Genomic DNA, 20836 nt, shown 5'->3' with positions numbered 1-20836 from the left:
CCCACCCATCTGCTCCACCTCCTTGCTGGCTGGGAAAAAATTGTGCATAATTTATGTGGGTGCCGCGCACACGGAGGTCTCGACGGATTCGAAGGATACGAAGGATCCAAAGGATTCGCAAGGAAAACAACGCACGAGCACCACGGCCAACTGATTTAAATGCAATTGCACTGAAGTATTTTGTTGGCGAACGGAGCGTGATGATTCGGGGTGGGGGGATCTATTGAGACATCTGCACGTGCAACCGGAAACAGCCGGAGAGCCCAGGCCTTCTACGCCGGGCAATTTCTTTTCATTTGCCAAGGTGTTGAGTTGCACCAACATCCGACATCGACGTGGCCAGCAGCCAACAGAGGCCAAAAGCCAAACCCCTTTTTGCGGCAATGGTTTGGTCACAAGTGTCGTCTATTTGTCGCCGTACAGGCATCGTGGGCATCCTCGCCATCTGTGGCATCCTTGGGCATCCTTGGGTATCCTGGTCTGGCCAAGACAAACAACAAGCAAATTTAGTGTATTTTGTGCATTTTTAAAATTGTCCAAATTTATGTGACACGCTGCGCCAATTGATCAGATTAAATAAACATGAGGGCAAGCGAATCGAATTTGGCTCCATCCGAAGACAATGCATGTGGCATTCTGTATTCAAATGGGTGGGCGCAGCCACTAAGCGGGGGAATACAGTGGACGCCAGCTAAGGTGGATTGCCGAGTGTCAGTTTAATTATCTTTTCTATTTAAAACTGATTTCGACTTGGTATTAAATTCTACTTTTACAAGGTATTTCCTAGAAATGTTGACTACTAGATTTACTCTAAGTGTTTTTGTCATATTTACATGCAACTATATTCATGTTCTCAGATTACTCATTAAATAAGCAATATATTTTAAAAAATTTAATTGCATTACATTTACATTCTCAGACAGAGGCTATAACTTTAATAGATGCACTTGCATGAAACTTTGAAAAAAAGAAAACTCTTATCAGCAGAAATTGGTAGACAATAAGCCTCAAGTTAATCTCAAATCAACAAATAAATGACTGGCCTCAAAAGTCTGTATTTTGTTTATACCGAGTGAAAGCAGCAGAATAGACTGAGTCTCACTTAGCCAATCTTTACTGCAGCTGTAAGCCACAACAAACTAGTAACAAGAGACTTCCAGGAATAGGTTCTCGTGTCAAATTCAATCTACTTCAGATGCAACTATCTGCTGGCTGAGCAAAGAAAACCCGACAGTTTGATTCAACATGACGAAACAATACCAACACGTGCTAAAGAGTTGATACTCCTGTCATATTATAATATAATTTAGTAGCAGAAGTGCATGGTGTAAACTAGTTATGGCAGCGTTTCCAAACAACCGATCGCATATTCAGGGGGATAGGTGTTTAATGTGGTCTAATGGCTACCTGGAGGTCAGGGCGGCAATCTTCTCTGAAATTCCCGATCGCACACCCATTTCAGATTGGATTGCGACGTTGGGGAAATTCAGAACGATCGCTGTAAACAAGCTCACCCAGATGCTAATGCGATGGCTACTTGTTGGCTATAAATACTGTATGCTGTTCAACTGCACTCAGTTAAAGCCGCGCTTTGAAACTGATCGGAATGAAGTCGTTCGGATTGATTGCACTGGCTATTTGTGGCGCTGTCTGCGTCGGTAGGAATCTCTGACTATAATCTACCATTTTATGAAAGGTGTTAAATGACAGTTATCAACAATTGCCATCCTTGCAGCTGCGCAACCACAGCACACCTACGACGGTCGGAATGGGCCGCATGTCTTCGGTACTCCGGGCAATCAGGTCTACATAAGGGGTCAGAATGAAGGAACCTACAGCGTGCCGGGAGTGGGTGGCCAGTTTGAAAACGCTCCTCAACGGGGTGAGCATGTGTACACCGATGACTTGGGCAACACGTTTGTAAACCGAAAGAACGCTGGTGGACCAGGTACGCTTAAGGTTTCATACAGATTTTCCGGGGTCCTAATGCTATTTGCATTATTTTAGCTTCTCACACCGTCAGTGGTCCCAGTTTTTCCGCCCAGAACTTAGGTCCCAATGGAGCCAAGGGAGTGGGAGTCCCACAACGCCCTCCTCGCAGTCCGCAGCTTCACGTACAGCGTCCCGATCGCACTGTTGACGTTGGAAACGGAGGATTCTACATCCAGCGCAGCCGGCGCAGTCCGCAGCTCCATGTGGCACGTCCGGATCGCACCGTAACTGCTGGTAATGGCGGCGTCTATGTCCAACGCAGCCGGCGCAGTCCGCAGCTCCATGTGGCACGTCCAGATCGCACCGTAACTGCTGGTAATGGCGGCTTCTATGTACAACGCAGCCGGCGCAGTCCGCAGTTTCATGTGGAGCGACCAGACCGCACGGTCGATTTTGGAAATGGTGGCTTCTCCGTTCAACGTTTCCGTCGTGGGATCAACGATGCCCGCGTCCAGGGAGAGAACTTTGTGGCCCGCGACGATCAGGCAGGCGTTTGGGACAATAATGTCTCCGTTTGGAAGCGCCCCGATGGACGTACTGTTGTAATCGATAGCAGTGGTCGTACCATCGTGTCTGGAAGAGGACGTCCTGCCCAGCAAGTAAGCCATCTCACTCACATACCTAGTATTCTTATCTAACGTATTTATGTTTTCAGTACTGAAATAGTTCCAAAGAAACACAACTTTAGGCGTTAAATATGATAAATTTGAGACTATGTATATAACAACTTAAATCACATGATAACTGAATACAAAAATAACCGAAAAACTACTAGAATTTGGTTTGTGTAACTATTTGGTTAGGTTGGGCGTAGTATATAGTTATCTATAGTATAGCTATAGAAAACACGAGTGGCCAGAACACTGAGTAAGATTCTTAAGGCGCAACGAATACAGAGCTCGTTCAATGGGCAGCAGATCGTAGGCAATGTTGGTCATTTGGAAGGGATCCAATTGCAGGTCGTACGCTTCCAAAAAGTTCTGAAAACAAAAGAAATTTAAAGGAATATAAAAGGAATATAAATAAGAGAAAATGTTTAATACTAATGTATAATAATTACCTCGCCATCCCGAAACTCGCAGTAAATGCGATCCTCCCGGTGGCGAATATTTCTCAAGCAGGCGTAGGTGTTGTTCCATGAGTCCTGGCAATGGCAATCCGCTGCAGGGGTGCACTGCGCCAAGCGATCCTTTGCTGGCCAAGGACATTCGGAATTGTACGTGGCCACAGTTCCCTCGCCCCAGTACTCGATCAACAGGGAACGCTCGAAAAATGGAACCCTTCGTCGGTTGTTGAGCAAAAGCTCATGAAATGATTGCCCATCCATGTAGGATGGTGTGTCGATGTCGGCCCAGGCCAATATGGTGGGTGCCAAGTCCACCAGACTGACGGCAGTGTCAATGTGGCTCTCAGGTGCTATTCCAGGTCCTCGGATTAGCAGCGGTATGTTAATATCCGTTTCATAGGGCTGTCTTTTATCGAAGGGCTGTGCAAACTGGCCCACATGGTAGCCGTTATCCGAGGTGTAGATGATATAGGTGTTCTCCAACGATTGCGTATCGTTTAGCACGCCCACCAAGGTGACGACCAGCTCGTCCACAGCCAGCAGCGTTTCCCAGCGCTTCTGGAAATACTTGTCTATGGTGTTGATGGTTTCGTTGGGCAGACGGCGTGCTGCTCTCACCAACCAGTGCTTATCTGAAACGGTTTTTGATTAACTCGTATAGATAATCTCATTTGATAACCACCTTACCCTGTTTAACTTGATTGAAGCTGGGCGTGCGCAGGGCTTCTATATGGGAGAACACGCCCTCATGTCTTGGGGCGGGCGTAAAGGGTTCATGGGCTGCCGGTGGAGCCACCATCGCAAAGAAGGGTTCCGAGGATTGAGTAGCATTTCTTAGGAAGTCAGCGGCACGATCTTTCAGCAGATCGGTTAGGTAGGTGGACTCGTAGTGCACGTTCCCCGAATTTTCGCGCAGAGTGTAGTTGTAGTATCTCGAGTTCCCGTGGAGGCCATAGAAGTGGTTCCATCCCTTCGGCACATCCCCAGCGCCCCAGTACTGATTCAAGTACTTCCCGCCAAAGAAGGTGTTGTATCCGTGCTGTTGCAGGATGTGCGGCAGAGCCCGAGGCTCCAGGGACCGCCACCAGTGCGGTCCGTAGCATCCACCAGCTACGGAATTGTTCCGGGTGCCGTGGTTGTGCGCATACATGCCCGTCAGCAGACTCGTCCTCGCCGGACAGCAGATGGGCGTGGGCGTGTAGGCGTTGTGGAACAGGGCGCCCCCGAAGCCCAGCAGCTGGATCGTCTGCTCCATGGGAAACATGCCGCGTAGTTCCACATCCTGATCGTCGGACAGGATGAGCAGAATGTTGGGCGCCTTCTCACTGGTCGCCCTCCCCAGGCAGGCGAGGATTAGGGTGATCAGGGGGGCTAAGCTGATCTGCAGAGATCACAGGATGAAGAAACATATAGGACACGAGGAGAAACTACTCACCATGGAGCAGATCGAAGTTTTCTTCTGTTTACATAAAATTTGTGCGATAACAAAGCCCGGCTTGCAAAGGTAGTGCTGTAAAAGGCAACGATGATCTTCTAGTGTTGGCCAATGGCAGAACAATAAGGAAAAAAGCTCAAGTCGTAATCCAATTATTTTAAGCGTTTTTAGATCGTATATCAAATAAAATGATTTCCTATTTAATTGGATAAACTTACCAATAGTGGAAATAAGAACACCAGCTTTTTAGAGCGCTGATTATTTAAATTTTTATTCTCAAAGTGCTGCCATATGTATAGAATTACTTGGCAGTCGCGCTGCCAGACAACCCTTGAATAGTGGTGTGTACACACTGTACTGTTAGTCAACTGTTAAGCTCACAGTGGGCGCGAAACTTCAAATTCAAAAGTCCATAGTAATTCCCAGACCCCCTATTAAAATCCAAGAGCCACGTTAGGGAAATATGATTTATTTCCATTAAATATCAGCGGTTCGGCGACCGAAAAATACAGAATCTTTGCTGACATTAATATGTTTGTTGAATTTCACAATAATGTAATGCATATGTAGGTACAAATGTTTAGTTTACTTAGAGATAGACTTTTAAAAAAGAATGCAAGTCTGTATCCGTATCACAAAGCTGCGCCGCGGACAAGGACAGATACAAAGGACCGAACTTTAGCCTCTTCAATATGTTTTTCCTCGCGATCTTAAAAAATAAATAACAGCAAAGACAGATAAACTTATAAGCGCCATATTCACTGCTTAGTGGCTTCTACGAAATGTTTTCCAATTACTGCTGGTGTAAGACACGTAGAGAATAAATGTGATGTGTATGTGGGTTTTTTAGTTTGGCCTACCAGAAGTGTGCTCTAAATATGTGTGTATCAATCTGAATCGAAGTATAAAGTATGTATAGCTGCTCCTGGCTCCTGGCGTTCTCCTATATACATGTGCACCGTGAGATCCATGGTCCCAGCGTTTCCGGCTTAGTTTCCCTCGGGCTTTGGCAGATTCGTGTCATAAGCACGTATGATGATAGACTGCGGCACAGCTCCGCCCTCCTCCTGGGAAAACGCATAGCCATCTGTGAAGTTAGACAAGGCCAGTTAGTTAGAATCTTAAATGGTATATCGCAGCCCTGCAGAGGTGGACATGTGTAGTATCTGTAATGTGTGAGTGTGGTCTAGATCTACCTCCAAGGAAGCCCCCCAGATGGAGGCAATACAAACCCCCAGCCCCCAAGATGCGGACCTACTGCTCGAGGAGTCCTACCACTAGTGGCTAATGGTGTTCCTGCAACGGAGTGGTACTCACGCGATAGCTCGAGATCCGTTTCGACTCTCGTGTTGGCACGACGGGTAAAGACATTACGTAGCAGGCGGGCCGTTTCCGTGAATCTGTTGGGTTAATTTTTGAGCGGGTCGGATATGGTTTAGTAAAGGATTTCAATTTCGTGGGGTTGTTGCAAGGGGGCACTTAATAAGTTAGTTTCCATTTTGAATTGTTAGCACTTTACACAGTTCTTGCAATTACACTAGCGACTCCGAATTCACTCGGAATATCGAGATTTGGGCAGGGGAGCATACATATGTATAATCAAATCAGGATATCAGGATATCGGGATGAGCAACAAGGTGTGTACCAAATTGATAGGGGCATGCAGAATACGTAATAAATGGAGAAGAGCCTACATACTTTAAAGTTGGCAAATAAAAGGAATACGATGCGGTACTGGAGATCAAATTTACAACGAATCTTTGACGCTACGTAAATCATAAGGTTCGTACCATAAAGTGTTGTAGGTTTACAAGTTTGAGGTCCTATCTACCCGTATATATAGTATATGCATATCATCTCCCTTCTGAGAAGGGGAACCCACTAGAAGATACCCTGTGACTGGGTGACGTGACAAAAGTGGGTGGTGTGTGTGGATGGAGCTTGTTGTGAGAGTGTAGATATGATTTTTGAGCATTATCTACGATTTACTTACACCGAATTATCGATCCCAAGGCATACATGGTACTGCGCACACAGACATTACGGCGCAAGGAACGTTCAGAGAAATTTCAAATAAACATTTTTCAGAATTTTGCTGTTGACTCTTTGACTTTTATTAAATTATATATTGATTAGTTATTGTTGGGTGTGTTTGGGTTCTGCGTGTAGGTGTTGGGTGTGATTGGTTAAGTCGCTTTGTTGGGTGTCGAGTAATACAAAATAAAACACAAGTACATACAACATAAGTGCAGAGCGTATCAGATCGTATTCAGATCGGATTCAGATCGGATTGATCGGATCAGCAGCCAATGCGTTAGTATGCAGATCATTGGCCGAATTAAATTGCATGCGAGCTGGGGAGGATGGTGCGGGATACATATATTCAAAACTGATACATACATATCATCTGGGTACCATCACATTCCGAAAACGTTGGGATGAGTATATATATATATCGGTTGGTTAATCATAATTAAGTTAAGTAGGATCGAACGGAACATTCGTGACTGGGTTTGTTAACTAACTTGGGTTAGGTAAATGTAATTTTACAACCTGGTAAGTGTCTTAGAAGAATATATAACATATATGTTGATACGATTAGATTTAAATAAAGTAACTCAGCTTGTTGGGAATGATGATAAGACGTCTCACAAAATAGCATTCCCTGATTATTGGCCTATCCTACGTGCCTAAACACCTCTGGCTACGCCTTAGACACTATCACAGTTGGCAAATAGTTGGTTAGCACATACAGTATGCGATGTAAAAATATCCGCTTCTTGGGACTAGCGTATAGCATATACACATGAGAATATGATATGAATTCGACAGTTCTTCTCTGGATGCGGAATCGGGAAATAGTCCCATTCGGAATGCTAATTACAATACTATACAATGCTCGCTTATAAGATACGTTTACACATTTTACAACTACAAAAATAATTCGATTAGCTTTGCCTTCGATGAGCGGAGTCCGTCCCCTGCTGCCTCACATGTGCAGAGTGGCCGTGGTGGGTGATGTGGTGCTGTTCCTCGCACTCCGGGCAACTGCATCCGGCGACTTCTGACCACCGCGCCACTTCTGGCGCTGCCTGTGCTGCTGCTGTTGCTCCGTGTCGGTCTCCAGCTCCAGGTCCAGCTCCAGGTTCTCCACCCGCAGATTCGACACTCTACTGGACTCCGAATGGACTGCGAAGCGATGATCGTGCGAAATCAGGACCTGGCTGGACCGTATCAACTTGCCGAGGGCGTATCCAAAGCCGGAGTCACTAATGCGTCGCATGGGTGCAGGGATTCCGAATGGGTTTATGGATCGATTGAATGCATGGATTTGGGATTGAGGGGACAATCGTCGCCGCCAGGGATTGATGGGGGATAAAGGAAGACAGAGAGATTACATTTTAGGGATTTCAATTCATTAGATACTTGCTCATGGTGATGCAGTCGAAGATTGGGCAAATCTGAATCTGATTGATGCTGGCAGTTTTGTTCTTAACTCAGTAAAATTGTGTTTGTTTCTTTTATTAAATGACACAGCTAGTCGAGAATACCTCAACACAGCCAATATATATATACACATATATACTAATATGTATATCCAATTATATGTTTTAATTGCATTCAAAATTGATCTAAAAGGTCTACAAAAGGCGTATCAAACTGGGGTAAATATAAATACATAACATTAGGATCTAAACATGAGTTTGAACTCGTAAATAACATTATATAGGTGTGCTATGTTTATTATATGCATTGAATAGGTTACATATGAAATAACACTTGTGAGTGGATAACAAATGACAAGAAAAAATTGTGTTTAGAACTTATCTTACTCTAGTCTCTATACTATGTACACTTTTATCAGCTAATACAATTCCATTTCTCATTGTTTCTGATCTGTAATCTTATTAATAAGGGAGGACCTTGGTCAACACTTTGTGTTTCCTTACTATTTGTGTGTTCGATTCTAGGTATAAGTATATTTGAAGCAATTTTCGGTGGCCAATATTCAAGAAGATACTTTGGTTTTGATATAACAGCAACTGACATACATCGAAAGTTGAACAAACACAATTCGAGTAGGTGAGAGTGCGATAGCGGTATGATTTGGATTTAGTAATGCCTTTATGACCCAAACAAACTCTAAGTAATAACTAAGGTTGGTTTCGATACAGGTGCAAATACTACAGGAAGCAGGGTATAAAGTGCAGGCACATATGTTCAATCAGCCTTGTTTCGGGTTTGTAGGATAGGTTCATGGAAATATCAACTTCTTAGGGGTCAAGTTAATATTTAGCAAATGCGCAACAATTCAAATTGAAAGTGGGTATAGTTTGATTTCGTTTTTGGACAAACAAAAACTAAATACGTATGGAGGAATGTAGGGAGCCCTCCGGCCCGGAGGTAAAGCGTGACTACGGGGGTCTGGTAGGCGATTGCTTCGATACTTACGAAGATCGCGGCTCGTTCATCACTTCGGAGATGTCGCTGCGTCGGATCTCCGTCTCGCGAACAGCCTCCGTAAGTGTCTTGAACACGGTATTGTGTATGCTGCAATAAGAAACAATGAGTTCAATAAGTTATATTCCATGGTAAACCACTCGTTTACTCACAGTTTGCAGATCACATCGATCAGCAGCGTGGTAATGGGCACCAACAACAAGCAGAAATAGAACACTGGCGTCGACAGCAACTGAATGTCCATGCCGCGGAAGTTGCTGGCAAACTTGAACGTTGGCCACACATGGCTATAAATCAGCACGAAACTGAACCACAGGACAATGGAGCCCCAAATGGCCAGATGTGTGAGCCAGGTCCACGAATTGGTGATGAGTCCAGCCTTTAGGCAAACGGTTACAATCACGTACTAAAATAACAATTAGGTTAATGGAAATCTATTGAATCAACTGAGCATGCGAAAAGTCCTTACAGTGTAAACTAAGTTGCCCATCAAAAGGTAATCACTAGTCTTGCCATCGCTCCAGATCACCTCCTTGGTGTACGCCGCCAGTGGTAACCAGAAGAGGAACACCGAGTGCAGTAGCGCATTGAATATCCAGATCCAAAACACCTTCACATTGAAGAGCTTCGCATTCTGCGATGTTTTGTAAAGCATCGGATACCGCAACATCGTTTCCGCCGTGCAGAATTTCTCGAAGAGTCCCATCGCAAACGGCGGCATGGCCGTGAAAACCACGTTGTACAGTCCAATTGTCCAGCGTTCAAACAGGATCTGGCCCGACCAGCCGGAGTAGACGGCGAACCACAGCTCAATTACATACAGACACACGTTTTTGTAGAAGCTGTACAGGATCAGCTTGGAGATCCTAGCGTAGTTCCAAGCACCGTGGACCAAGAGTAGGCGCTGCAAGTAGCGAAACTGGGCGATCGAGTAGTCCGATGCGCACGCCGCCTGGAGTCCCTCAACTCCAGATATTCCGATTCCAACGTTCGCCTTCTGGATCATAGCCACGTCGTTGGCTCCGTCGCCAATGGCTAGGGTCACTGCATTCGTGCTCTGGGTAACCATCTCGACCACCTCAGCCTTTTGCATGGGGGACACTCTGCAGCAGATGACCACCCGACACAGAAGACACAAATCTTGGAAATCATTGCGCAGGTCACAGCTAAGGGCGTACTTCAGCGTGGTGCCATCGATGACTAGTGCCACATTGACGTCCTTCGCCGACGAACTCTTGAACTCATCATAGTGGCGATGGATGACTTCGCGGGTGGCCTAGATTCATAGATATACATTTTAATGAATGCTTCTAGTAAATTAATAAAAACCAACTCACATCAAGGCTTTCCTCGTTGAGGATGATGATGTCCATGGAGTGGCTAATCAGACGGCAGGAGTAGCCAATGTTGATGGCCGTCTCCTGCTTGTCGCCGGTAAGAACCCAGATATAGATGCCGGCGTCCAGCAAAGCGGCAATGGTTTCCGGTACACCATCCTGAAGTCTATCTTCGATTGCTGTGGCACCCAGGAGGCGAAGATTGTTCTCAATCAAATTGGCCGCATCCTCTAGCTTGCTCTCACGATTCTGAAGAGCCACCGACGCCTTGTCGAATGTCTGGCTCCACTCTTGGTAGACATCCGCCCTTATATCACTAACTGCCAAGCAGAGGGTCCTCAATCCATCCGAAGCAAACTCCTCTAGATGACGCAGCGTCTGTTCCCTGAAGGCTTGACCCTGCGGAGCCAGTCGCTCGTATATCACCGTGTCCGCTCCCTTGCAAAATAGCTTGATCTTGTTTTCCGGCGTGCGAACTATCAACGACATACGCTTACGCGTCGAGGTGAACTCCAGGACATTGAGCACCTCGTATCGCTTTCGCACGCCGAGCGCATTGATCTCCACATACTTCGGCGTACGTGTGTCGAAGATGTAGCCAAATTTCTGGGCACCTTCCACCAGAGCCCGCTCATCCGGACTGGCAGCGTGGTAGATCATTTCGCCGTTTTCCTTGCGCTCGGGGATTACCGTATGGCACACCGACAGCAGCTCCAGGAACTCCTCGATCACGGCGGACGTCTCATGGCGACCGAGGATATTCTGCACCAGCTGAGATTCCTCCGGCGTTCGCTCGGCTGTGTATACGTAGCCGGCGATGGAGCATTTCTTAAACTCCATCACGTTCTGCGTGAGGGTGCCCGTCTTGTCCGAGAATATATACTTGACCATGCCCAGCTCCTCGTTCAGATTCGAGGTGCGGGCCATGGCCGGCGTGTTGGACTCCTCGTGGTACATCTCGATGTCGTAGTTGATGAAAATGGCCTGCAGGAAACGCACCAGCTCAAGCGTCACCTGCAGCGAGATGGGGATCAGGTTGTTGTACAGGATGAAGAAGGTCAGCAGGTTGTAGCCGAGGCTCTTGGTCTTGAAGTCGGTTAGGCCCAGATACCAGTCCGTTTCCGAGTGCTCCCTAGTCCAGAAGAGATTACACAGGCCGCTGACGATGCACAATGAGATGAGGATCATGAAGAGCATGAGGATCTGGGTATTGGTCAGCTTGTCTACGGTGGAGCGCTTCAGTGGCGCCGAGGTAGAGTTCATCATCAGCTTCGTCTCTTGTCCGGAGTAGACCACGATCCCGAACACCCACGCCGTGTTCCGCAGAATGGCGCCGCGTTGGAGCACCTGATCATTGCCCAAAGCAGCGGGTCTGAAAGAGAAATAGGTGACTAAGTGAGTTCTTATTCATTCGAAATAACTTAAGGGTGACAAAAGTAACTTCTAAGACTCATTCGCCTTCTAATTTTTTATATAACATAAGCAAGTTGACGAAGAATATGTTTTTTTCGCAATAGCCGAACATCTGCAGTTTCGTCATAAACTAAAGATTGTATCTTGGATAATGTGGCGTTCTTAAAATAAGCGCACGAACGTTTGTTTAATTAGTGTTCCTTCTGTTTATATAACATTTATATATTTATAAACGCATTACTCACGGCTTCCCAGTCTCCCTGAGCACCCCGTTAAACTCGTATAAATGCCGATTGGGCAGCTCGCACTCGATCCTGCCCTGCAATCGCTGCAGATCCTTCGTCTCCAGCAGTTCAGCGGTGGCCGGGAGAGCCTGTCGGATCTTCAGGTTCGTCTCGCCATCCAGATTGGCCGTCTCTATGAAGCACATGCCCTGCGGTTCACTGTGGACGCATTGCATTCAAATCAAACATATCGAAGCCAAATTGGGGTTAACTGGGGAGGGTGCGCACCTGGACGACAGAAGAATCAGATCGGCGGGGAAGAAGGTGTTGATTCCCACTTTGATGATATCGCCCACCGTCAGCTCCGACCAGCGAACAGTGCTCCAGGAGCCACTATCCAGGCGCTCTATCAATCGGTGATTGATCTCATTATCCGCCCGATGTCGTTTCTGGAAGTCATGGCAATATATCAATATGTTTACTGACTGGCTATGTGTTGCTCTCAGTACTTACAATATCCTCGATTATCTCCTTGATGGCGCTCACCGAGAGGATGAACATCAGTGGCACCAGCGTGGTGTAACGACCCGTGGGCGACACCTCCGGGATTTGTTGCAGTATGGCAATTAGCAGGAAAAAGCAGTTGGAATACCGCCGGAACTGCTCGAAGAGGAACGCGGGCAGAAAGCTGATGAAACTGCATGCAAACGGCAAACGGGACAGATTGTTGGTTACTTCGTGTGTAATCCATCCATTTAGGTCATGATTATTATCAGGCGCTAAATGGCGGGCACTCACTCACCTATATTTTGCCGTCGTTATGCGATTATTACAGTATTTAGTGGGCTGTGGCCCATTTAGGTTTATGACACGCCTCTCCCCATCATCTGCATCGTACCCAGCGGACGAGGTGAAGTCCTCGTCATCTGGAAACATTCATGAAAAGGTTGATTAATAGGTGATATCCGAACGGGAGAAATCGGAAAATTACACGGCATTTATTACTGCGGACAGCGATGTTTCAATTAGGTTCTCGTTTTTGCTGATTAGTAATCGTCTATTATCTTTTGAGTGCTACTACTATATTAATGATGGCAATCATAAATATTTCTCATATTATTGGTTTATTTATAGTATATGTATGTATGGATACCAAAAGCTTATAAGTAACTATGTATTTTTTCTTAGTAAATGGTGCAACACAAATTTAAAACTCCGCGAGTTAATGTTCCATTTCATGTTCCGAGGACAGGAAGGTGGGTGTCCATCGCCACATCCATTCCACCAGATAGAAATTGGCGGCCATCGGATTGCCCAAAGCATACTTCCTCGCAAATTTGTGGCAATTGAAGGTGCCACGACCCTTCTCCTCGCCCTCGGGAATGAAAGTCTCGTCGAAGTCGAGCTCCAGATACTGCTTGAAGGCCAGGAGGACGATGCGATGGATGTTTTGACCGTGGATGCTCCGCCGGTTGTCGTAGGCCACAAGCGTCTGACCCATGGCGACATCGCAGCCCGGAATATTGCCCACCATCCAAATGAGCCACTCCGTGTGATTGTCCGGCGGCACGTCCAAGTCGACCATCATCAGCGTGTGAAACTGCTCCGGATTGGCCTTAAACCGAATGATCGGTTGCTTCAGCACTTCGTTGATCACTATCATAATGCCCGGCTTGATGTCGATATCGCAGGGATATAGCACACTGATCACCTTCGTGGGCTTGCAGGCCAGCAGACGGGGAATCACGTGGTGCTTTTTGAGTTCCTTGACCAGTTTCTCAACTGGACAAACCACCGGGCAGCTCACCAGCATGGTGATGTAATTTCAAAATTTGGTTGACACAAACGGGAAAAAAGGAGTTCGAAGCTAGGCTTGCTTTACTACATCATATATTCTAGATGGATCTCGTTCTTTTCAACTCACTAAAAGCCCTTTAGTTAAACAAAGAAAACCTTAGATGTCTGTTGCACTAGATCAATTGAAACTGACAATTGAATAGACAAAAGCGAGAGTAACTATCCACTGTTTACTTTCTCAAGTTTGGTACTATAGATTATTGCAATCTAAAAAATCCAATATCTCGGCACACTTACGACTCCAACGAATGCGCATCGCTTTGTAGACATTACGAAAGTCCATTTTGGCCCGGCGAAAAAGCGCGGGACAACGGAAGCGTCCTGCCCGATCCCCAGATGGCGTCGTTACCACCGACTCCACCGCCTCCTCCTCCGCTTCCTCTTCCTCGGGCCCGGGTAGCTCGTCGGATCCAGAGTCGCAATCGCCCACGGGCACGAAGGCAATGCTCTCGCCGGCGGTCTCCTCCTGATTGCGCTTGGGAAACCCCAGGATGCAGGGCACTTGGTCACTGGTCACAGCCTCAGCAGGGATAATCAGCCACAAGTGGGCGTGCCGGCTGCCCAATATTTAGAGATATAAGAGTAGTCCTGTGGGATGGCGCCTGCGCCTCCTGTTTTCAATCACTGCGTAGCGTATAAGAAAACACAATTTTTATCCCGTACGGAGGAGGATTCTGTGGCATCCACATTGGCCTATACACACGGCCAGTGAAGGGATTCCTACGGAGCACTAGCTGACCACCTAATCAGAGTGGCTCAGCAATGTTCCTTGCCTGGCCACCTGGTCGTATAACCTTTTCACATCCATCACCTGGCAACGGGCCTGCACTTTTCCGTTTCAGGTATCGATTTGTCACCACTAAGTGGAATGCGTTAAGCACGTGAATAGCTGGCCAATAGATCTAAACGTTTTTGATTGCAGTAAGTTAACTTGATTGGTAATTGCTCAGCTGACACTGATTGACGTGCGATTATTGAAAGTTACTTAAAAGTATTTGCAAATATTCTGCGACACACTTTCACCACACACGTTTTACTATGTGCGCTCTCCTGAGCTCCGATACTACGACTGAAACGAAATTTCCACGAGCTCGAAGGACCCAGAAAGGACAACAGGGATGGGTTTCTCGGTGGGTGGTAAGGGGTGAGGGGTGTGGGGTGTGGGTCGCCCAGGTTGGAAACCCCTTGAGTCCAACCCACCCACCAGCCCGCAAAGCTGCGTGGTGCATTCTGCAAAAGGAGCTTATAAAGCTTGCGATTTATCAGTAAACCCAAAACATTGCGTACTCCTCCGGGAGAAGGGGAAGTGGATATAGGGGGGTAGGGGGTTAGTGGAGTGTTTGGAAGTGCGGGAGCAAAAGCGAAAGCGAAGCGTGGTAGCAAAACAAAAGGCGAGGAGCGAGGGAGAGCAGCGTGCGAAAAGAGAGTGCGAAAAGAGAGTGCGAAGAGAGCGCGACTGCGCCTTAATTCAAATGCTTGGAAATGGCGTAGAACATGAAAGCAAGTAAGACTCGACCCCTAAGTACCCTAGCTAAACCAAAAATTCTACGTTTCTCAGAGTACGCATATGTTACAAATCCTTATATAAATATATCGTAGAATAAATCAACCAAACAGATTACTGCCAAATTCATATCATACTTCATATCACATTCCTTATATTTTCGAATAAGTTCGTTTGATAAATTATGGACCACAAGACCTCCTTCTATAAGAAATATTAAGCTTTCATCGCAACCCTTATCGTTTTCTTAGTTTTTAAGATATTCAATAAATAATGGTGATATGGAAGCTATACATACATACGTACATACAAATAAATCTTTGAAAAGTTTAAGGAAAAAACTTAAATATAGTGACTCAGTTAATATATAGGCACCTTTTCGTTTTTTCCGGCCTGGGCGTGTTCTTTTAAGGAAATTTTTCAGTGACTGCACACTGCCCACCACCGACGATTCGCCCAGCCTTCGATGCGGATTACTGCCGTCCGATTCCGTGATCCCGGCTCCGCTCCTGGATGGCGCGGCATGGTCGTTGTCCGAGGGAGGTAAGTCGGCTCCACCGGACGGAGCCATCGCTGGACCCGTGGTGGCTGTTCGCCGGAGCACCTGGCTCCTCAGGCGGCGGACACCGGATTGTATGCTTGGCCATAGGCTGCGCACATTGAAGGCGGCTTCGCGGGGGGGCGGATTGTCCAGGAACTGCATCTGTCGTCCTTGACTGTGTCCGTGTCCGTGTCCGTGTCCGTGTCCATTGCGCCCATTTTGAGCGTTCCTCGCTCCATTGTGACCACCACTCGCGTGTTTGCCGGAGTCTGCCATCCTAACATGGCTCCGCGAATCGCTTGAAACGCGTTGCAAATATACGGGTACACCTTTCACTCAATTTCCAGATCTTATCTGTTGCGACACGACACGATTTAATTAGTGGGTTCAGTTAAAAGGACCGCCGAGACTTTTCGCATTCGCGAAATTCTATTGCACTTTGGATTTTGCGTTTCACTGTCATTTTAAGTCAACGTTGCCGATTTTTATCATTTATGGCTTGATTTTCAAAAGCTTGCTGTGTATGCCTCAACACTGGAATAACTCGGGGACTAAAAGATTTGAACTATGTACTCGTATATAAAAACACGCTTAAGTTGACTGCCAACTCATTTTAATTAAGCGCAATCACGTTTGAGTCACTTATTTTGTTTAAATGAAATATCTTGATTCCCTGAATAATGAATAAAGATTACCCTTTGTTCAAAAACAGTTGAAATAGTAAACAATAAATATTAAGCGATAATAAAAGGTTTAACAATGTATTGTTTCCTAAACTTTCTCGATGAATATTGCTTTTGTTTGGAAGATTTTGTACAATATGTGGACTAAATAGATAAAGCTTTAATTTAGTCGCGTGATTTACTTGAATTGCAGTAGAATCTAGTATTTCTGCTACTGTGTTTCCATTGGCCTGGTATTGATTTACTGACCACTCAGGAGGGCAATTTAGTTGTCATTACGCGAAGAAGAAAGCCAACCAACCAGCCAGCCAGCCAACCAATCATCAATGCAAAGTGCCTCTAAAAAGGACATTAAGATACACGATACCCCTTAAATGCGTTTACACCGTCACTTCAACTGTAGTATCCCTAAAATCTTTTAATAGAGCGACTTGGATTGGGAGCTATGCTATTCTGTATATCTGTTTGCATGGCCGCTTTGATTCAGTACTCCTGCAATTTACATGGGATTAATTAGCACTAACAACCCACCAGCTCCCCCGGGAAGTCGCCTCGTGCGCCCAGGTAAACACGAAAGGTAGTTTGGCCATAGACAAAAATTTAAATATGTATGTTTTTGGGGACGTAGACGGATAGGAGCGTCCGGCGATCATCGACCTCGGAAATGGGTAGCTAATGAAGCGCCTTCGTGGCTTTTTAGTCGTCTGCTTTGGCCAAGTGATATGAGTGACGAAAAAGTATCTACGTATCTATCTATTTGCGTGCCCGGTACGTTTACGTGTGTACTCAACGTGTTTTCCGGTCATAACCACATGGTCACCCGGAGCAACAAAAACAAACCGAATTATGGCACCCGCAAAGCCATTATAACGACCATGGGGCGATTCGGTTCGATTGTGAAAGGATTCTCCGGTGGCGCTGCACGTGTGGGGATTTGAGAATTGCTTTCCTGAATGAGTGGCGAGTGCAGCCAGGGGTCGGTCTATGGGGTCTACTGAATGGGGTTTATCGATTGCTCCAGTTTCTTGGAGCATGCCTTGCAGTCTGCGAGCACATGTAAGTGCCTGTAATCAACTCCTGATGACCTTCGCACAAGCGAACGCAATTACAACTGGGCTGGAAAATCGACCAAATTATATACATATACATATGTACTCAATTGGACTTAGAGGTAAATTAGTCTTTAATATTTATGGGTAAAGGCTTTCCTTATCCGAATCGTTGGTTCGATTCAGATTCGATTTGGCCTTTTGGAGTCTGACGTAAATCGCCTCAAGTAGATCTATCTGGTAAACATATGTGGCAACCAAAATATACATATCTGCGACGCTATTAAAATTTATTCCGCCAGCCGCGACGGCGTCTAAAAATACAACCGTAAAAATACATGGGAATAAGTAGGTATTTTGGATTCATTCCAAGCGAACTTACTTATTTGCGGATTTCATATAAATTCAACCGCAGGAATGCCCAATGGAGTGCATGCTATATAAAAAACAATCTTTGCCGAGCCCAAACAGAACTAATTATATGTTGTATGTATAGCTGTAGTAATCCCAAAAGGCATGGAATCCTAAATTAAACAGTCGCTAACAACTGGCAATGAGTCGGGGAATATTTCCCCAATGAGAGGTGATAATTTTGACCCGACTGTAATGAGTTTGAGAAACAGAGCAATATGTCTGTGCTAGTACTGCTTATCTGGGAAAGGTAAACAGATACGAAATAGAAGAGAACTCGCGACTGTCAACGAAGTGTTTTCGCTTCTTTAAGTTATGAGGGGGTACAAGTCGCATCCTCAAGACGACAAAGGTGTCCACACACAATCGATACCGAATAATTGGCAACCGACCAACATTACTGTGTCATCGTTTGTTCAGTTGGCCAGCGAGCGGAAAGCCCGCATTCCCTGGAACACCTCCACACTTGGGCTCGAAAGTAGTAACGCTATGCTTGATTACCATTATATAAGTACAGGGTGAGTCAAAGTTGAGGTGCAAGCCTCATCAATTTCCCAGACAGATGGAAAGCGCAGGCAGCGTGACGATATTGTCAAGTCACTTGCTTTAATTTGGGTTTATTTTTAGCACAACATTCCTTCTTTTCCCTTCGCCAATAATTTAATTAGTTTCAGTTTGGCAAATGAAGGCAAAAGTGATGAAAATTAATAAAAGAGAAATCTTTTCACAGCCATTCGAGCATTTTGGCAAAGAAACGATCGCTGATCAGCTGGGAACTAACTAAACTACACGAATAGAATGTAAAATGTGTCACAACGATGACGAACTGGTGTTTACCTTCAAGTCTGTGGATCTGCTGGTTCCCCCAAGCGCACCGATATAACGATGACATCCCACTGAGTACTAAACGGATGGTTGCCACTAACCGATTCGATCTGCAAACCCCTTCGATTTAAGTGGGACTAATGCTTTTACCAGTAAATTGGTTCGCACATGCACTGCAAGTGCGGCTAATGCCCGATAAAAGGGAAAATAGTCGCCAGAAGAGAGCGGCCCACCGACCGATGACGGCAGCGAATGTGAAGAAAACTGGTCTGAACAGCATTTGCAATTAACAACAATTGCAATTGTTAAACAACAGAAAGAGCAGTACATTAACAATGAGACGATCGCGAGAGCAAGTGAGTACCAGAAAACAGCAGTGCGAAAGCGAATCGACTTTCCATAGCGTATCCATTTTGTGAATGATAATAAAACAAGCTTTCAAATTGTTGCTTCCACGCTGAGTAGGGTTCTACATGGAAAGAAAATACGACTCACTTCCGTTTTCTGTCAGTTATTTCCAGGATTCATTTGCATATTTGTTGCCAAGTATTTGTGTTTACAAATAGTTTTCTGTTCTGACTAATTTCTAAATAATGATATATGCGTAATGCATTTAAATAAATTCCTATGCTGCTCCCACATAAATGAATTCATATGCTGAACATTTTTTCACTGTGTCCGTAAATTTGGTACATTTGATTGGACAGCTGCTACTCTTCATTGGTCGCAAACCATAGCATAGCCATAGCATATGAAAATCAAACGATAAATTGACGCGGTAGCACTTATTTTCCCGCACATACATATGTGTGTAGATATATGGAACAAATTGTTGGCTTTATGGTGGTGGTTGTTATCCATGCAACAAATGTCGCACCGATAATTACATTTGACCTTTAGCGACGCGGGATTAGTGGGATTTTTTAAACGCCATCACTAATATTCGAAAGCGTTTTGTGTGACGGATGACTGTGCATCACTGAGATCACCGTAAGTCTCTGTTGTACACTCAGACTAAATATCCGATATCCAGTATTTACTTTTGCCAGTTAACAATTCGCGTTGGCTCAACACGTCGACCTCGTTAACCGGTCCAAAAAGCGCCTATCCGCTGGCACGACTTTTTGCTTGGCGGTTCGAAAAGCAACTGAAATACTGAATAGCTGAAAAAATGAGCAGAGAGCGCGACGCCGAGTGGCAAAGCAACAGAGCAACCCAACATCAAGTGTTTGCCTCGGTGGGGTGAGGCGTATTTTGATTTTTGTATTAGCGCGCGGCGGTTCGTTGCCAGACCGCGGGAAGTAAGCGCCCAAGAAATCAATTTAAGCTGGCTTTAGCCCTTTGTTAATGGGTTATCTAGATTTACATGCACGCAACTCGCTTGGTAATTAGTTATCACACATCTGGATGTCAGAATTGGAAGGCCAAGTGTCACGCTGACAAATGATATGAAAGGTCTAAGGACCAATCCTTAAGCATCAACAAAACGTAAAACAAAAAAAAACCAACTGGCCCATGAGGGGATCGAACCCGCGACCTTCGCGTTATTAGCACGACGCTCTAACCAGCTGAGCTAATGGGCCATGTGTCAACTGCTGCAACAGGCGTAGCAGACTGAAAGGCGTACCAGACTGAAAACAGCAAAAACAAGAGAGAACGCTATAGTCGAGTTCCCTGACTATCTGATACCCGTTACTCAGCCGGTGGAAGTGCAAAGGAGAAATTTCCATACTGACAGTTTTTGGCGGTTTGTGGGCGTTAGAGTGGGCGTGGCAAAAAATTTGTTTGCAAATCGATAAAAATCAGCAAGACTAATACAAAAATGAAAAAATATCAAAACATTTTTCAAAAGTGTGGGCGTGGCAGCTTTGGGCGGTTTGTGGGCGTGACATGAATCAACAAACTTGCGCTGCGTCTATGTCTCTGGAGTCTGTATGTCTAATCTCAACATACTAGCATTTATAGTTCCTGAGATCTCGACGTTCATAGGGACAGACAGACGGACAGACAGACGGATATGGCCAGATCGATTCGGCTA

The 20836-nt window shown here is 45.6% G+C and overlaps 4 protein-coding genes and 1 non-coding gene across 23 annotated transcripts in view; 1 reads left to right on the top strand and 4 right to left on the bottom strand.

The window, feature by feature from the left end:
• Positions 1-1553: 1553 nt before the first annotated feature.
• On the top strand, positions 1554-2763 carry LOC6529961 (immune-induced peptides). The gene is made up of 4 exons (XM_002090872.3): positions 1554-1658; positions 1736-1948; positions 2008-2591; positions 2648-2763. Exons 1-4 carry the CDS (start codon positions 1607-1609, stop codon positions 2651-2653), a joined length of 855 nt encoding a protein of 284 aa, XP_002090908.2. The 5' UTR covers positions 1554-1606; the 3' UTR covers positions 2654-2763.
• On the bottom strand, positions 2684-5020 carry LOC6529960 (N-acetylglucosamine-6-sulfatase). Its single transcript, XM_002090871.3, has 5 exons — positions 5004-5020; positions 4494-4689; positions 3746-4439; positions 3053-3690; positions 2684-2972 (listed from the first exon to the last, which is right to left on the bottom strand). The coding sequence occupies exons 1-5, from the start codon at positions 5018-5020 to the stop codon at positions 2829-2831; spliced, it is 1689 nt and encodes a 562-aa protein (XP_002090907.2). The 3' UTR covers positions 2684-2828.
• LOC6529949 (phospholipid-transporting ATPase IA) overlaps positions 4943-20836 on the bottom strand; it is a 25421-nt gene continuing 9527 nt past the window's right edge. For 2 of the 19 annotated variants that reach the window (XM_015197043.3, XM_015197044.3), the window contains exons 2-11: positions 12731-12854; positions 12442-12625; positions 12217-12377; positions 11950-12147; positions 10292-11663; positions 9424-10230; positions 9107-9360; positions 8946-9044; positions 5811-5893; positions 4943-5580 (exon numbers count right to left, since the gene is read on the bottom strand). In XM_015197043.3, the coding sequence (XP_015052529.1) occupies positions 5483-5580; positions 5811-5893; positions 8946-9044; positions 9107-9360; positions 9424-10230; positions 10292-11663; positions 11950-12147; positions 12217-12377; positions 12442-12625; positions 12731-12854 (3380 nt within the window). In that variant the 3' untranslated portion in view covers positions 4943-5482. Of the gene's footprint in view, positions 5581-5810; positions 5894-6486; positions 6519-7391; positions 7763-8941; positions 9045-9106; positions 9361-9423; positions 10231-10291; positions 11664-11949; positions 12148-12216; positions 12378-12441; positions 12626-12730; positions 12855-12919; positions 12942-14022; positions 14850-15664; positions 16384-18810; positions 18941-19838; positions 19924-20836 lie in introns of those variants that run through there. The other 17 variants (XM_002090868.4, XM_015197047.3, XR_005560673.2 and 14 more) reach the window with 16 other exon arrangements.
• On the bottom strand, positions 13034-13970 carry LOC26535261 (putative odorant-binding protein A5). The gene has a single exon (XM_015197402.3). It carries the CDS (start codon positions 13739-13741, stop codon positions 13151-13153), a length of 591 nt encoding a protein of 196 aa, XP_015052888.1. The 5' UTR covers positions 13742-13970; the 3' UTR covers positions 13034-13150.
• Positions 20308-20381, bottom strand: Trnai-aau. Its single transcript has one exon. It is a non-coding gene; the product is annotated as a tRNA-Ile (tRNA).

Source organism: Drosophila yakuba, chromosome 2R, assembly GCF_016746365.2.
Source record: "Drosophila yakuba strain Tai18E2 chromosome 2R, Prin_Dyak_Tai18E2_2.1, whole genome shotgun sequence".
In the NCBI taxonomy this organism is placed as follows: Eukaryota; Metazoa; Arthropoda; class Insecta; order Diptera; family Drosophilidae; genus Drosophila; species Drosophila yakuba.
This window is presented reverse-complemented; position numbering and strand designations above follow the sequence as displayed.

Bases quoted from the DNA above. Each gene is read 5' to 3' on its own strand.
- LOC6529961 (XM_002090872.3), top strand. From the start codon at position 1,607: ATGAAGTCGTTCGGATTGATTGCACTGGCTATTTGTGGCGCTGTCTGC. The intron at 1,659-1,735 runs GTAGGAATCTCT...CCATCCTTGCAG, and splicing joins TTGTGGCGCTGTCTGCGTCG to CTGCGCAACCACAGCACACC. The intron at 1,949-2,007 runs GTACGCTTAAGG...GCATTATTTTAG, and splicing joins AAAGAACGCTGGTGGACCAG to CTTCTCACACCGTCAGTGGT.
- LOC6529960 (XM_002090871.3), bottom strand. The intron at 3,691-3,745 runs GTAAGGTGGTTA...AAACCGTTTCAG, and splicing joins CTTCAATCAAGTTAAACAGG to ATAAGCACTGGTTGGTGAGA. The intron at 2,973-3,052 runs GTAATTATTATA...TTTTGTTTTCAG, and splicing joins GCGAGTTTCGGGATGGCGAG to AACTTTTTGGAAGCGTACGA.
- LOC26535261 (XM_015197402.3), bottom strand. From the start codon at position 13,741: ATGCTGGTGAGCTGCCCGGTGGTTTGTCCAGTTGAGAAACTGGTCAAG.